Raw genomic sequence first — 18,384 nt, forward strand, 5'->3', positions numbered from 1 at the left:
GCTAAGAATTCATTTGGACAAATTCAAAGGTGATTTTCTCAGTATTTAGAATTTTTTGCACCCTCAGATACCAGATTTTCAATGAGTTCTTATTTATTATTATGATGTATAAATCTCAATTTCAAAAAATTGACACTTAAGACTGGTTTTGTGGCCCAGGGTCACATATATATGTATAAAACAATTTCACATGGGCAGTTATAAACATTAATGTATGGTGAAATTTCTCAATTCTATTTGGCAGGTGAGTCAAGAATTTTACCTGGATTGTCAGAAAAGTGCCAAGAACACAGAACAACAATACAACTGCAATACTACTACAAAATAATGCAAATAATTATGATAAAAACAGATGACGTTGCCAGGTACATAAAAAAAAAAAACTATCTGTAATTTTACACCCTGGCCTCACATATGATGAAGCTTTCATTAGGAAAGATTTCGATTTGATTTGCCATGGGTACGGCACATCTCAACCCATAAACTCCCTCCCAATCAATACAGCGACCGTAGAAGATCTCCAGTGCAGGCTGCGGTTTATTGCCCTACACTCCAGGCATCTGAGACTGCTTGGATAAGGATCTATAAATAACTGAATGTGGCATGATATAGAGAGAGGAAGAGATAAGCCAGAAATGAAAAGGTGACCTGCGAGGGGATGAAGAGAGGAAAGACAAGACTTCCTGAAACACAGCGCAGCAGAGCTGACAAGTGTGTGAAAGGCCTCGGCCGGGTCGAACAACAGCGTCACAGACACACACAACACATGCACTGCATTTCTATTATATGCACAACAAAAACAACTGAAACCACAGTGAAAAACTGAAAAGCTTCTTCACCCTATACTGTATATACCAAAACAGAGCTGATTATAAACCACTGAAGAGATCAACAGTGCAGGCGACTTGTTCAGCAGAAACTTATTGAAAGTATTTTTCCCATGAAGTACATTGCAAAAGCATTTCAGAAAATGATCCAAACAAAAGCTCAGAGGAATCGCAAACATTACACAAAGATAAAAGACTGTGTACTTTAAATCTTTTATGAGTGAATGAACTACACGCCACATAAAGCAATGCGAATGATGCAATTTCAAAAACTAATATATAATAAATCCTAAAATAAATCTAACTTGCATGTATGCACTGAAAAAACTTACAAAATATTAAAATATAAATATAAAAAGTTTAATATAAAAATATAAAACAAATCTAAAAATTAATAAATTATAAATTCTAATAATAAATTATTCGCTGTAGAAGTACAAAAAGATATGTAGAATTTAATCACAAATATCACAGGCATTAATGATTTGATAAAATGCCTGAAAAAGAAAATGTGCATCTAATGCTTTTGGAAAACACCATAAACTATACATAAACTAATACAATATATAAAGTCTGACCACATTAAAACATGCACGACTTGTTGCAGTATTAAAAAGAAACAAAGCTTTTGATTTCTGGAGAATCATAAAAAAATCATAAAAGAAAAAGAAATATTTAATATTCTACACTATTTCTAGGTCACTCTCAAGAGAATGAGAGTCGTGACTTGTTTTCATTCTTTTCCATTGACCAATCTCAAATTCTCATTTTGATTTTTGATTAAGATTGATTTTGTAAGTTATTTTAATATAATTTAAGTTGAAATAACTTGTAAAGCCAATTTGATTATAATTCAAATTTAAGGCAGCAACTGCACTTAAGTTTTTAAGATGAAATACAGTAATTGTAAATTTCTTACAGTGTACGGACATTCATACTTTCTTCCAGCGAAGCTCAAGATGCTCTCTGAAACATCTTATGTGATGCTGAAGCAACACAAACTTGTGAAGAGACAAAAACCAAATATTAAAACAATCTGAAATTCACCATTTTTCGATCCAATGTACAATATGGACAAAAATAGCTTTCCAGACTTTTGGACCCTGTGTACTGTACGCCTTGCTGCACTACAGAAGAGATGGTCCTTTTGTACTTCTGCCGCTCTTCACCAAAGAGAAACACTAGTCTGAGTTTCAAGAGAGTGAGAGAGAATGACAGAGAGAAAACAACCAGCCACTGACAGCAAAACAAACAAGAAGCAAGGGCCAGTGTCTACACCGTAACATGAGCAATATGAAGAATAAAGAGAAACAACACTATATTGATACTAATGTAGTAATGTGTGCTGCAGTGTGCCGGGAATCCCTCCGTCTGTCACTCACAGTCACAACACTATCAATCATGACTAAACACACACCAGCTCGGCCTCGAAACACAGCAAGCTTTCTTAATGTTAACTGTCAAGGACACTTATGAGGACACTTCATAGGCAGCAACCCAGCAAACAGCACTCTAATTTGGCCAAAACAAGCTATCTTAGAAGATAGCCGTTTGGTAAGTGCTGTGTATGTAGACAGCCCACTAGGTTTTGGAGCAGATCCAGGACGTGTCCGTATACACAGGAAAAACATCCGCACTGAAGCAGCTGTTTGAACTCGGACTCATTTAGTGAACAATAAAAAGGCAACGAAACGGTCGGTTTTCAGGTCTCTCTCAAGGCTCTGATGGCATGATGCAGATGCTTACGGATATGAATGTCTGCACTAATTTAGAATAACATATTGATTTTTAATAACCAATTAACATTGCATTTAAAGGAGCGACCCTACTGGGAGGAGCACAACTGTGATCCTTTATCCTTTTATCTTTGCTAATGAATCACAGTTTTTAGGTTGCCAGATATATACTACTACTATGACTACTAAACGTCCTCTACCTGACTCTTTCTTCACATTACCCAGCTTTCTTATTTCCACACTTATCCAGCACCTAACAAACTAAAAACTATTTAAACTAGCATACAATAGGAATGCATGCTATTACTTACTAGTCTTTTATATTACTATATTAATACTTGTTTTGTTGGAAAATGTGTTAAATGTCTATTTTTGTAAAGTGGCCGATATGGGCATTACATAAAAAAAAAACTCGAAATTCATTGGACGAAGCATATTTAAAAGCACAGCGGTTCTCTGCACCAGAAAGGCAACTCAAATGTACCAGTTTGGGACATGTCTTGACACATTCCTCGATGTGTAAATAACACATCTAAGGTGCTTTAAACCATCAAGGCACCCTAGCTCTACCATACAACGAAAACTGAAGCTGTGCATTCATTGGACAGTCAGATCGAGCTGTGCGGCACCTAAATATGTGCCAAATAAAGGAGCAGATGGCCTGTCTTCTGCTGGTCTCAGTCCTGTTTGATCAGCTGTGGACGCCTGACATCATCCACCTCCAGAGAGCTCATCACATGTGCACAGAACCCAGCAACCACCATAAAACGACAGCACAGCCTCAATTAATGCTGAAACTCACATCCCACAATCCAACTCACCTCAAGCTGAGAGAAAGCTGCTGGTCCTTGGACTGGAGGAGATCAGCCACGGAGAAACTGCTACTTCCCAAGAAGTTGCTCTGAAGAGGAAACAAAGGAGAATGTGCTCATCACCCAACAAGTGTTTATTCATTAGCATCATCATCGCTTCAATTCAACTAAATAAGAAGGTCACAAGCCACTACACAGGAGGGTAAAACAGAGCAAGTAGTGATTTATTTATTGACAAAGACTTAGAACTTGTGTCGAGATAATAGCTAAATCCTCCTAATACACTTCAGAAGTACACTACTATATATAATCACACAGCATATAGTTTACAGATACTTTTTGTCTTTGTCTTTTTGTAAAGATTGCAGTACCGGAGGAAGAAAAATCTCAAGCATCATTACTCCACAAAACTCGATGAACAAGTGCTAAGTGCGAGGAAAAGATCAGTCATGCAACTCTGAAAAAACACTGTCCATGCAGCAGAATCGGTTTCAGAGAGAAACAGATAAAGGATAAACTAATGCAACCACTGAGACTAGTTATCTACACATATACATATCTCTATATATTAAACTTGCACTGGTTGCAACTGTTCAAGCCGTTCCTTTTAGATCACCTGACTACCGTTAGTCAATTGGATCATTTAAAAAAAAAAAAAAAAATACCAAATGTATATTGAATACTGAAGGAGCAATACAGTAAAATAGAGGAGTGAATGAAGTTTGACTTCTTACAAAACCAAGTAAACATGACCTCAGACTTAAAGCAAAAGGCCTTCAGACCTTCAGAAAGCATCTGTTTTATTGATATGGCTTTATCTGCGTAGGCATTCAGGAAAGTCGTTTTAGTTTCTGTTTATAGAGTTATTGAAGCAAATAACAAAACTCAAAACAGCCTTTTACCCAGAAGGCCTTTACCTCCTGTTGTACTTCACTCTAGAAATACTTTCATTTTTCTTCTTTCTAGAGCACTGTTAAACAGATACGCTCACAACGGTGTGAGATCTTGATAAAAAACCACTTGCAGCATCAGGGTTTTTGTTTTGCTGTACTATCTTTATCTTTCTTTCTTTCTTTCCGTGCTGAAGCTCTGAGACAACTCATGAAGAGCCAGACATCACCGCAGAAATAGTCTCAGTCTCAAGATGAGTCAAATGTTAGAGAATTGTTATCTTGTGTACTTTTCTAACTGCTGTCGGAGGAATTTTTCTGCTTTTAAAGGGCATCCTCTACATTGACCTCTTCTACACGAACACTTCCTTCCTCAGCGCTTTCACACTAATAGAGCAGCTTCTCAGGTGCATTGCAACATAGCAAAGCCAAAACACACACACACACACACACACCTGTTACAAACATACATAAACATAAGCAATAAATGTGCATGGACACAAACAACAAACAAACAAACAGAAAAGGTAGAGACGCAGACCCTCTTTTTCACCAACAGCTTTATAGTTTATGGCCAGGAGGAGCAGGACAAAGCAGGAAAACAAATAAAATTATATATAATAAAATTAACATTCATATTGGTGTGATGTATATCCAGTTTACCCTTCATACTTAGCACAACCAACACTAAAATAACAGACAAAACAAAAAGAGCGCTTTGAAAGGAGTGCATTAAACAGTTCAAACAGAATTAAATCCAGTAGTTTAATACTGAACAAACGCTCGCCAGAATGTCCGAGGAATATCAACATTGTTCTGCTTTGCAAATGAAATGAGAGAAAGAGGAAAGATAAAAGTGAAGTTTCCTGACATTAATAATGAGCTGCTCACTCTCTCTCTCTGTGTGTGTGTGTGAGGCTAAACACAAACCTCTGATCATACCTTCGTCACCGGAGGAAGTGTGCATGATCAAAACATGACACACACACACCTTGCTACCTAAATGAAAGCATGCCGCAAACGTTTGCTGTTTGTATAAACCTAATTCTGCCTCCAGACTACCTCAAAGAAACTTTCTGCATGCCAAGACTCAAAAAATATCATGCACCTTATTCATAAATCATTCGATAATCTCCCCAAATGGAGAGTTTGCCACGTCTGGGTAGCATTTTGTCCCCAAATTACAACTAAACAAATATCTGGCTCTTCAAAGACGACACATCTCACACTCCAAATGTCAGTCAAATCCATCCCACCTGTGCATTCGGGTCATTTGGCTTTGGGTGACAAAGCGCAGAACCCTTAAGATGATCCGCACCTGCACAGACGCATTCAAACGGTGAATGCATGTTGCCATCCTGAAAGCAGACTCACTTGTTAAGAGTAGCGCTCGCTCTCGGAGGTCCACAGATGAAGTGTCCTAGCAGAGCCGTCGCGGGGCAGAACTGCCTCACAGGGCAGCTGCACGAGACCGCATCTCCTCCTATGGATACATTTGCAGCCTCCTTCCCGTCTATGCATACCAGCCGGGGCAAGCAAACACACGTGCATGCAGCGAGCACACAGAGCAGCCACACGACCCGACTGAACAAGACACTGCAGATCTGAGCCCACGCCAGAGACACTGAGACAGAGAGAGAGAGAAAGGGGGAGGGAGTAAGACTGGGGAGGCGTGTAATACTCCGAGATTAAGGAAGGAACAGAAAAAGAGAGAGCGAGAGAGAGAGCGACAACAAAAGTAGGTGACAAAAACAGACACACCTCACATGGGGTTAAACAGTGACTCAACAGCTACTTGAATTAACACCCAGACAGACGCTGATTGTGTGTGTGTGTGTGTGTGTGTGTGTGTGTGTGTGTGGTCCTTATAGTCTGATATTTGCATGTGTTTGCTCTGCAGTTGGAGGAATTACAGTTTTACATCTAATCCACAAACACGCTCCAGTGCCACGGTTTCTTTGAAAAATGAGAACGTGGCTCCTCAGAAATCTATACAGTATCATAACATAACTGATATTATGGAATTAAAGCCAAAGAAAAAATATTTTAAATGCCATACAAAAGACAAATTTTATCCAAAGTAAGGGCTGTTTATAATTTTACCAAATGGACTCTTTTCACATTTTCGGGGGTCTCCGATCCAGTCGAGTCGCCACAGTTTGGCATATTTATTAACAGAAACTACAAAAAATATATTTTTTCCATTTGCTCCCAAAGCATGATTGTGATGGTCAGAAGAGAAAACTTGCCATTGTATTAGAAACTCTCACACGGCAGCATTAACGATTTTACTGTACTTTACTAAAAGGTTATATAGCATAAAGAGTAGTACATATAGCCTAGGTATATTATAAAACAATTACCCTGTCGATAGTCTAAGTGTGTCAAACCACTGAAAATGGATTCATTACAGAGTAAACAACTTAACCACTCGCACATCACCACTTTTTGCTCGAATCGTGATGACCTTGAAATGACTATCTGTGTTCAATGAAACGGCTCTTCTGTTTTAGGACAGCTGAAGTGTTTACAGATCATGTGAGAACTAATGATCTAAAAATAAGGTGAATATTAAAAATTTAATAACAGTGACTAATAAAAACTACACAAAACTGTATTACTGGATTGATTGGTCATCCTTGAGGAAATCAAAGAATCTCAACTGAAGACCAACAAAGACAAAGCTACACGTAAAACAAAACATACAGTGATTGGCCACTTCATGTGTCAATCAAACTATGTCCTCATTCTAAGTAGGCGGGTCTTAACCAGAATAAGCTGCTCATTCAGTCTGATGATCAAAAGTCTGGTTACGTACACCACTGAAACTGAATCATGACAAATTGATATCGCTTAAATCCAGTCGCTTCAACAGCGCCGAACTTTGAGACTATGAATACAGATATCTGAGAGCTAGAGGTCACACCAGGCTAGAATTTCAATATCTTCAATGTTTGTTTAAGATCAATCCGGTCGATTTCAGACCTGCCTGAATGCTTTTTCTTTTATTCTACATGACCTTTAAACCAAAGCAACTTCTAAAACACACACACAATGTCATGAGAGCGAAACACGGGGTATACTACACTGATAAAGTATCCGCCAGATGCTGTAGGCACATCTGTTTACTAGCAAAACAGCGCCTGAGACTGAACTTCCTCTTGACACATGGACAGAAACAGTCACAGTCTCACGCAGACCCAAAGCTGTCTCGACTAATGTTTACTTACATCAACAGTGCTCAAAAAAGAGAGGACTGCTTATTTTGCATAAAAAAAATGAAAATTTTTCTTTTGCATTGTGACATTATTTTCCTTTGTTTTTCTTCAATGGGATCAAGCGAGGATATAAAATTGTACATATTTACTTCTTTTGCTCAATAGAAGATTATATGTAAATGGACAGCTCAGCGAAATCTCAACAGAAAAACACAGCTGGAACACACTTTCCACAGAGCAGCGTGTAGACTCTGATTCATCAGAAGTACCACAGCACAAACACACACTGAAGAGTGACTTACAAGCTTGAACATCAAACACGGTAATGCTTCTTACTTCAGTAAACAGCAGCAGGCCTTTGAATCAGAGCATCATGCAGCAGATCAATCCAAACCGAATTTACCTCATTTAGTTAACAACTCCTAACATACAGGCAAAGCAGCAGTATAGAGTCATTCCTCAACATGTCCACGCTCGCCCCAAACCTACACATGACCAGTACAGCCCCATCTGCTCCTCTGCAGGGATGAGCTACAGTCAATAGTGGCTTCTTTTCAATTCATGAAAAAGAACTGAAAAGAATTCCATTAGTCATACACGAGACAAAACACACAAGACAAAACATTTTCTGGCTAAACGTGCTACCAAAACTAAATTAAGTCGTGTCAAAATTCAAAACACATTTGATCAAAATATGCATTTTCTCATTGCTTTATAAAAATAAATATTGACATCAAAATTGGGATGTTGTGATTTGAAATTAAATACTTTAATATTAGAATAATGATTAATAGAATATAATTAAAAGTAACATTAAACAAACATTGCATTATTATAATGTACACATTATTCAGTACGCAATTAAGTTAATATTCATTATATTATAATAAAAAACAACTTTAAAATGTAATTAGTGACTGTAAATATAATCTAATCTAATTTAATATAATTTATTTAATATAATATGACTTAACAATATAATAAAATAAAATAAAATAAAATAAAATATAATATAATATAATATAATATAATATAATATAATATAATATAATATAATATAATTCTTTGAACAATAAACACAGGTGTAATTATAATTACCATTTCCACCATTATAAAAAAAAAACTTTTATATAAAATATATTTATTAAATATGAAAGATGATATGAATTTCTATAGATGGCATTTCAAATATTGATTATCAGTATCATCTATTGAAATTATGACGACAACAAGTTTATGGCCTAACACAGTGTTTTTTAAATGTTACAGTACTAGAAGTATTTGATAGCATTATAATTCTACATCCTGTTTAGTATCGGTAAAATCCAATGCACACTGATCTGAAAATGAACTGTAGTTTCAACTGACCTGGATGAAATATATAAAATGCATTTTCAATTCTTATCTGAAGCGATGCACACCAAACCCTCTATAGCACTTCATCTTTCATTTTCACTGTGCACAAACAACGGGCCGAAGCGAGGCTTGTTGTCCTTCCAGAGGAGACGGTGGGTAAAATCTACCTCAGCTAACCCTATTACTGTACTTGCACATTATTATCATATTTAAGGTTACTTTTATCAGCAGAGCACAAACTATTGTTTATTTTTTTCATATAATAATCAACACTCAAAGTAAAAACTGTAGGCAAATTTGCAAATTTGCACATAAGGCACTTTTTACATGTGGTTCAAAGGTCAAAGGTCAGTGTTTGTGGGTTCTTATCTCTCTCAGTCACTCACACAGAAACTGTCAGATCAGTTTGTTTCACAAGCACTCCTCATCTTCCGGTCTCTTTGAAGCATGCAGGTGGGTGGCTTGCAGAAAACAATGACAACCACACAGAAGTCCACATGCTTGATCATCTCAGAGCGGGTGCAGAGGTCACAAACGGCACAGAGTAAAGTTTAGCAAAACTACAGGCGATAAGAAATTACATTTGGCCGAATGCCTCTGGCTGGCTGACTGGTCTGTGTTAATTTTGTGATTCGCTTTGACTTTGCAGACTTTAAGCACAAGGTCATTTCACAGTCACTCAAACAGATGCAGTCACACAGTCGAATGAACAACAGCAGCAGCGGGGTGAACAATCACTCTTGATGCTGGTCAGGAAAGGGCCATCGCGAACACACACACACACACACAGGCGACACTATCATCTACATCTCTCTGACATGCAGGAAGTCCAATTAGGGAAGTGGTTTGAGTCTGCAGCTCTGTTCTTAAACCCAGTGAGCCGCCTACATAGGCAACATGACTGAAAAAAAAAAAAAAAAACTCTCTCATGACTCTCTTCATATACAGCAACAACCACACAGAAATACACTCCTCATTTTAAGCACGCTGGGATTTCGCCTCATGACTGATCTAGAATTTAGCATTAACAAGTTTATAACCTTATGATGCAATGCTCTAACTATAAAAACAGCATACTCAGATATTGGGTAAAATACAGTAGTCCAAAAATTATGCATAATTTTTTTTTTTTTTTTTGAAGACCTTTTCAAATTACGCTGCCTCCCTTTTGAAACAGCCTTTTCTTTGTGCACATCATAATTTAAAACTCTGCCTACAGAAGCACTAGAACTTACTCCCACAACGGGCCTTAGTTTTAACTTCAAAGATCTCAATGTACCTCAAACTTTGTTTCAAAAACTGATCCTGTCTGGAAAAATGCTTACACATGTGTCCAAAAAGAAATGAAATAAAAAGTAATGTCAACATGTGTATATGCCAAGCATCAGTTCTTGGTAGGTATTATTAGAGTTGTGGCATGTGGCCAGAGCAGTTGTTTTGACACCTGGTGCATCAGGTTTAAAGCTGGAGAAAGTCAGCTGCATGACTATATGCTATAGCTGCATGCAGGGGCGGAGCTACGGGTGAGATTGACAGCTTGCCCAGCCTGTCTGATGCATGGATATAAAATAAAATTGTAATGTTCCAGCTAGCAGCTCCTTTGAATGCTTATAATAAAAACAGTTATCTATACTAACAGAAAATTTGGATTACAATAAAATTATCAACATCTTCAATTCAAAACCCAGACGACTATGTTTAGAACGTACATCAGCCATTCAAGCTAAGGTTATATGGGTAGTTTTTTTGTAAGGCCCGCTGTGGCGTGGTTATGCAAGATAATATCATTTTGGAGAACGCTTTTTCTCTTCTTCTCTGGCAATCCCTCCAGTGCATATGTGTTTGCAGACAGCGTCAAACGATTCTGTTTCCAAAGTGTTTTTGCAGCGTTGAGCAATGTAGCCAATCACAGACATCGGTGATGTCACAACGCCCAATCGGTCAGTCAGAATCCAGTTTTGTTCAGTGCCGAATTCTGCACGCTTGCAAATCTTCTCATTACTCCAAAGAACAGACCGGGTGTAAATAAGAGATTAAATGTGCAGTGTAGAGAGATCACGATGAACTGAAGTGAGCGGCAGCTCATCAGTGATTATAAAGGGGGCGCTCTTTGCACACTTTCTAGGCTTAGGCTATATAATCCATTCATAATTTGAATAAAGGGGTTATTAGTGATGCACAGAGCACCCTCACTAATGAAGCAGTGAAATGGTTCTGTAACCAGGCATGCACTTGTCACTTTATGCATTTTTACTGATCAGCTATCCGATTAATTCTGTTCCATTTAAACATTGTCACATAAATGTGTAAGCTCAAAACTAGTATAAATGCTACCTTCAGTTGCTGCACTAACAGGGGAGAGAGCATCACTGTTGGGAGACTTTATTTTCACTCCTTCTATATAAGTTGATGAATGTGTTCGAGCCCCTGGATGCCCCTTCGGTCATATTTACCAAGGGTGCCAAAAACTCTGACCACGACTGTATAAACTTAAATCTGAAGCTAAAGCTAGGGATTTTAGTTCCTGAGTGGAGGAATAACCCTTACTTCAAAACAAAAGGTTTCATGAGCTGACTTCCATGGATATTAAAGTAACAGTAAGCCAGTTTCCCATTGAGAGATTAGAGCTATAGCCAAGCACTGAACTCACCCTTGATCCGCTAATACATGCAGGTGATAGAATATGTATCAGTGATGAGTGGGAGGTAAAAGAAAGACCACCTTAATTACAATTCAAAATGACAAATGCATTACAAAATTGATCTGGACAAATCCCATTTAGTGGATGCTGGAATGGGATTATAAAGGGAAAGGAGGGGCCTGGAGACGACTGGAGCCCTTTAGAGAGCCAATGAAGAATGAGCTTCTACAAAGATACAGTACGTGATCTTTGACTAAACCACAGCACCTTCAGAAGAGTCCATTCCTACCTGACCGAAACGCTCACGGTGGACGAGTACCACACTCAACACAGTGTTTTACAGTACGGCTTCACTGACTGAACATCAGGTGGACACTAATATGGTACCAGATGCCACTTATAAAACATAAATACTGCATAATGTCAATTAATAACAGGTGACAGAATTCTCTCATCTTCTTTGAGGCTTCTTGAGTTGTTCCCAAATACCACATCTGTATTTTCCTACCCACGAGCACCGTCATGGCGCCTCAACACTTTTATAACCGTGACAGACTTCCAGCAGATGCCACCCAGCCGCCTCTCACGAACGCCGGTCTGCACGTTAAACTCAGCAGCTGCTTTCTTTTATTTGACTGCTTCATTTGTCTAACAACCAGTCAGCCAAGTACGTGCACATTCTGGCGCTTTGCCACTTTTCACTGCTATAAAATCAAGAAGCAGACATCCAAATCACTATTAATATTTGGCACGGTGTAAAACCCTGTGACCGTTTACAATGCCACTGTATTAACAAGCTACTGTAATTCATCACTCCTCACCTCCACCGGGACCATTTGATTCTGGCCATTCAGTGTTTCCTGCTCAGCCTGAGCTCTGGGAAGGTTTATACCATCAACTGTTCAGTCAAAAAAAATCAGTCATGTTCTCTCATTATTTACTAATCTTACTTTCCAAACCCAAACAACGTGACCACATCTGTCCAGCTCCAAAAACCACCAAAAAGCATAATAAAAGTTAATACAATTTTTTTTTAAATAAGCTTGCAAAAATGTAGAAAATAAGTGTGTGTGTGTGTGTGTGTGTAAAATCAATTACATTTATTAATCTAATCAATATACTGTATACCAATATAAGCCAATCTAAAAAGATTATGAAAATTAATAAATATATTTACTTTTATGTTAATTTATTTGAATGATTTACTGGTTCTATATTGATTGATTAATAGCCATTAATTAATATATTTATTTTCAATATAATATTAATGTATTGTATTATATAATCAATATATTATATTAGATTTTTTTCCTTATAATGTGATATTATATAAATTATATAAAGCATCAATTTAAAATTAATCAATAATAAATATTATATATAATTATTTTATTATTATATCAATTAACAAACATTTGCCTTTTTCTTTTTAGAAGGGTTTTTGCAATGTGATCCCTGCATATAAGTACAATTCAAAACCCATGTGATTCTGCCTGAAAATTAAGTCCTAACTTACTCTGAAACCACATCAGTCATGTAACTCAAAAACAATGACAGATTCTTCTATAAAATGTTGTTTTGAACTGCTAAGATCTTCAGGAAGGCTGCTCTGTCAAGTTAAAGACCTGCACAATTAAGACTAAATTCAGCAGAAGCCATGTCCACAGCGTTCAGGAGCATGTCGTGAGCCTGCCAGAGTAATATGATGGAATATGAAACGGTTCCACACGTACTCGGCAAACAGCGGCTGCGCTGCCATTTTTATCTGGTGGAATCCTTTGAATGACAGAGCATTAACATAAAATTTGCATAAACAAATGAGCGTAATGCGACGGCTGCGGAATTACTCTGGCAGACGGAAATGAGAAACGCGTGCTCATAAACCATTCCCTTTCAGCAGAGTTCGGATGCTTCGAGGACTGTTCTGAAACGGCGCCATGCTTGTCGCAGAACAACACACTAATCAACATAGCGTGAGTAGTGGCCCGGGACATCTTAATAATCTCTGTCTATCACACACACACACACACACACACACACACGGATGGGTCAAAGCATGCCAGAAATACAAACTCCACTCCACAGTCACACCAAATCTCGTCTCGTCAACTCTTCATCCTGGTCTTTTATTAAAGCCCCTTGCTCCTCTTTCCAGTCTTAAAATAGGAATAATTGGAGAAGGGCAGAGCGCAGGGGTGGCGAAGAGGGAGAGGTGGCTTTTCATTTAGATTGACAGGGCCGTGTTATCAGCACCGAGCACCTGCATGGGGGTCCGAGACGAAAAAAAACGGAGCCCAACCAAAGCCGATCCCGGCAGTCATTGCCACTGTAATTGGTTCCATTGACCCTCCTCTGATGGGAGCGCTGAGCCTCGTGGGAATCTCTGACAGGACGGGTCACGTGCTCCTCGAGCGGCTCAGATGGCACTGGCCACGCTCATCTACGCAGGTATCAGGTTTAACATGCAGAGAATGGAAAATATCATTTTATTTCATTTTCTTGCATCACTATGACAATAAAGTGAACACTGTGAACTTCTTAAATGAAAAACAGGCAATATATTCAGAGGTGTTACAGGTGTTTCCTCACGCTTTCCTTTCTCAACTCAAAATATTTCAAACAAACATGTTTGCCTGGGGGGATATTTTTTAATTGGTGATTCACTGATGGGGTTTTCCAGGTTCCTAAACATCACTATCCTGTTGTTTTTATCCTGATTTTTATATGTATGTGTATCTGTTCACTAAGTCAGGTAAATGTAATAAAATTGAAAAAAAAAAATGGAAAGAATAATATGATCATTAAATCATGGCAACTTATGGTTTTACAACAATTTAACTCATCCAAATAAGTTGAGCAATTTCACCTTTTTTTTTATATGAAATTCACTTTTTAAGTCAGCTTAATGTAATTTAAGTTATTTCTTAATTTTAAATAAATTACGACTTGTGCAACCAAGTATACTTGTCTTTGAGGCTGAAATAGGTAAATGTTCACTGTATGCACACACAATGTTTTTAAACTGTAATGTATCATGTCAAATTCATAGTGTTCATGGACCAGCCACAGTCTGTTGACTAACTCCAGTACACAAACACATACTGGCACAAAGGAACGGCAAACACACAGGCCGCGTCAATAAAAGATTTCCAGCTGTCTTCTGTAGCACGGAGCACACACCGAGCCAGAAAAACACACATTTGTGCACATGATGAGCAGGTGCAGATAGTCAGTATGCTGCTTGGACACATGAGGGGAGGCAAGGCTCCCTGCAGAGGACGCTGGGAAGGTCTTCGGGTGCAGGCTATTAGATTACAGGCCAAAAGCAGACGGGATGATGGGATATCACAGCGGGAGAGCAGCCCGCTTGTCTTCGCTCACGCTGGCAATTGCTGGCTGCGGCTACTATCTGTGTCTGAAACAGATCCAGGAGCATCTAGTGTGAACGTGCGCTTGTCTCGCTCCAGATCCGCCTTTGTTTCATCTTTATTTCTTTGTACGGCTTTGATCTGCATTTGTCTCGGATTTAAAGACATCTCGTCCTTCAGGGTGCCTACGAGAACCGATGTTGCTCTTCATCTGCTGTTATGAGGATATCATTTTTAAACAGGATGACGGAATGTGATGTGATGTCAAAGAAACGTGTGAATTCTGACAGGCCACGTCTCAGGAGAAGATCAGATGTCTGGTGTTCATCAGATCAGGTCTGCATGTACAGTAGAGCACGTGATGTGAACTTCACAGAGCTCTATGACGGAATAAGTCACATAACAACCCTACACTGTAACTGGCCTTCTTGCTCCAAGCTTTATGTCGCCAATCGACAACAACCACAGGAAAAATACATGTGATGTTTATCTAAGTAGATTATCAACTCTGACACTGAAAATATGTTGAAATGGAAGAGCTACTGAAATTATGTCACTTTTTATTGCATTATTACCATTTAGTTCACTCACAGCTCTGACAGCTTTTTCCCCTCAGAATGGCAACTTTGGGTTTCTTTATTTTTTGTACATTTCTTAATCATTTGCTCTGTAAAGTCTGGAAATTCTCTGTAAGCTTTGGAAAACTCAGATAAAATAATGAAAAAAAAAAATGTTTAAATGATTTTTTTATTCACTGGATAAGATCAGATAAGATCGGTCGGTCGATACATGGGGAAAAAAGTAACTGGCATTACTTGTTTGAAAAAGTAACTCCGATATTTTCTTGTAAATTAGAAAGTAATGCACTGCTTTACTAGTTAAGCCTGGAATACACTGCATGATTTTTGCCTCAATTTAAAGTTTGGATAAGTTGACACTAACTGCTGGAAGTCAGAATCAGTCGGCATATTTGAGTTGACAGATTTATTAATAGAAAATCGCATAGTGTATAACGGCCACAGACTCCATATTTAACCTTCAGACTATGATCCATCAAGTCAGAGGAAATCAAACATGTTTGATATTCTGATCTGATTTTAGAACATATATTGTTTGCATTTGTCATGTGTTTCCAAGCAACAAGGTGCACATTTCTCCATGAGTTCATTTTGATCTGAACAACTTTAAAATCTGGTAGTGTATGATCCTCATTCGTTTAATGTATGATGCCCAGTGCCCCGTCAAGGGACCTTCATACTGCGTTCCCTAGGGGACACTTTAGGGAATGCCATCAGCATGACCGGTGTCTGGAGCACATGTGAAAACACTCCGTCATACTCTTATGCTTCTGCGACCGCCCAGAAGTTTAAGATGTAATGCCCTTCATGGAAAAAGTTTCAGTTAGTGTGTGCCTCTATTTGAGCACCTGACGACATGCTTGATTGATGCATTTTGTTCTCGAGGGACTTAAATGTGCTCATTGCACTTATTTTGATTAAGCGTGAATATGTGTTTGACTCATGAGACAGCAGGGTGCGCTCATGGAGATGTATTTGCGGGGCTACTGAGAGCAGAGGTAAAGCTTGCCTTTTACTCAAGATTGCAGACAGTGTTTGCATGAACACGTTCGCCTCTCATGGGAGAAGAACAGGCTCAGTGCGACACATTCACAGCAGTTTCTGTTCTCGCCTGATCCTTGAGGGAATCTAGTGTTTGAATGTAGTGCGTTTGGCTCTCGGGGGAGCTAAATGCACGCTCCGTGATGCGATCATGCAGAGAAATGCCTCGTATGCTTGATTCTCTTTTGAGGAATGAGAATTGAGTGTCTGCACCTGTGGTTTGGGGACTGCAAAGGCAGCTATGCAGACCGATCACAGTCATTGTAGGCAGGGCATGGAAGGAATCTGATGGGAAGTGCTTTCCCTTTCAGGAGTTCCCTTCTTTCTGTTCGCTCCCAAAGGATTGTAGACAGCCTTCACACGATCAAGTCCAGCTCTCGCAGGAATAATAGTGATGCTTGAACTATAGGCACGCTTAGCTCTTGAGGGAGTTGATGTCACAATAATCAGTTCTACACAGGCTTCACTCTCTCTCTCTACACTCTCTGTATGTACAGGTTCCTTGGATTGAGCTCTCATAAAGTCTCCCTATTCGGGAAATTACTTGTCAAAGATGTACCGGTTGAGGCAGGTTTCCTTTGATATGATCTCCCCGAGTCAACAGCTTCTTCTACCTTTCTTCCTAATATTTCTGGTAGCAGGGTTGGGCTGCCTCCTCACTTTCTAGGGCAGTCGTTCTGACGCTCCTTTTCTATGTTAGGCTTGGCTGAATGGGATGTCCCTACTTAGAGTAGTACGGCTTGGGTTCCCCATTCCCCCCCCCCCCCCCCAAGTTATTTTAGCTGTCCGAAGAGTCATTAGAGTGCCCCCCTTTAAATCAGTGCATGTTTGCCACTATTTTTAGTGCTCTCTCACCAGGTGGACAGGCATGCACCGGGGCATAGCATTGTGGGTATTTTGTTCCCCAAAGTGTTCTCTAGGATACAGTGTGGAGTTCCCTTAAAAAGGGAACGTCTCGGGTTATGCATGTAACCATGGTTCCCTGAGAGGGAACAAGACACTGCATCCCCTTACCATGCCTGAGACAATCAAATTAAAGGTTGAGTTCATAAAGACTAAGTGAAAAAAAGATTCTTTTATCATCTAGGAGCTTGTTCCCTCTGAGTCTGAATGGAAATAAAAGCTCTTGATTAGCTAGCACGCCGTCGCTGCGACAGCTATGACATGTTCAGTAGTCCAGCGGACGGCAGGTAATGACTTTCTCCTGACAGGAAACTTGTAGCTCAGCTATTAGTTTGCCTGTCAAAGAGCTTCCTAAATATGGTACATAAGTGCTTTAAGATACGTGTAGTCTTATCTGTATTGGCCGTATTACTGCTGCACATTTCTTCACTACTTTTTCCCCCTTCCTCACAATGTGCAATATGCAGAATAATTAAGTTCATTATGTTTTCCACAATGTCTCAGACTGAACTATGATTGCTCACAGGGTGACCTTAAATCACTTTGTGAGTCCAGGAATGTAAGTAAAAAAACTAAACCGGTAGATCACAGGTCAATTCTGACAAGGTCATGAACAACCGGGGGAAAAATATGCTAAATAAAATGCATCTAACATAATTGTGCATAACTATCATAATTGTACATAACTATCATTGCATAAACCATGCCAAATCAATAGGAATGTGAACTTAAAAAAATTGAGAAGAAAACAATTCCCTGATCTTTTGCTGTCATCAAATGCTTTGGGTTCAATCAAACTCTATTGTGCAAATTCATTTTGCGCTACAAAACAAATAAAAAAAAGATACAACAGAAACTATAATACACATGGGCTCACTAGCAGCAAGATTTGTAAATTATTGGTTACCATGAGCACAAAATAATCAGAATTGATATTTAAGGACTAAAAACTACTCAAACTAAAAATGCCGTGAATCACGTTTCTGATCATATTAATAAAGTTGTTTTAAATCT

General features: G+C 38.7%; 1 protein-coding gene across 4 annotated transcripts in view; it reads right to left on the bottom strand.

Annotated features, from left to right (window-relative positions):
* Positions 1-18,384, bottom strand: part of inpp4b (inositol polyphosphate-4-phosphatase type II B) — a 101,399-nt gene that overhangs the window by 74,252 nt on the left and 8,763 nt on the right. For 3 of the 4 annotated variants that reach the window (XM_026230246.1, XM_026230220.1, XM_026230237.1), the window contains exon 3: positions 3,385-3,464. In XM_026230246.1, coding sequence (XP_026086031.1) covers positions 3,385-3,464 — 80 coding nt within the window. Of the gene's footprint in view, positions 1-3,384; positions 3,465-5,639; positions 5,883-18,384 lie in introns of those variants that run through there. The other variant, XM_026230277.1, reaches the window with a different exon arrangement.

This window comes from Carassius auratus, chromosome 1 (assembly GCF_003368295.1).
Source record: "Carassius auratus strain Wakin chromosome 1, ASM336829v1, whole genome shotgun sequence".
Taxonomy (NCBI): Eukaryota; Metazoa; Chordata; class Actinopteri; order Cypriniformes; family Cyprinidae; genus Carassius; species Carassius auratus.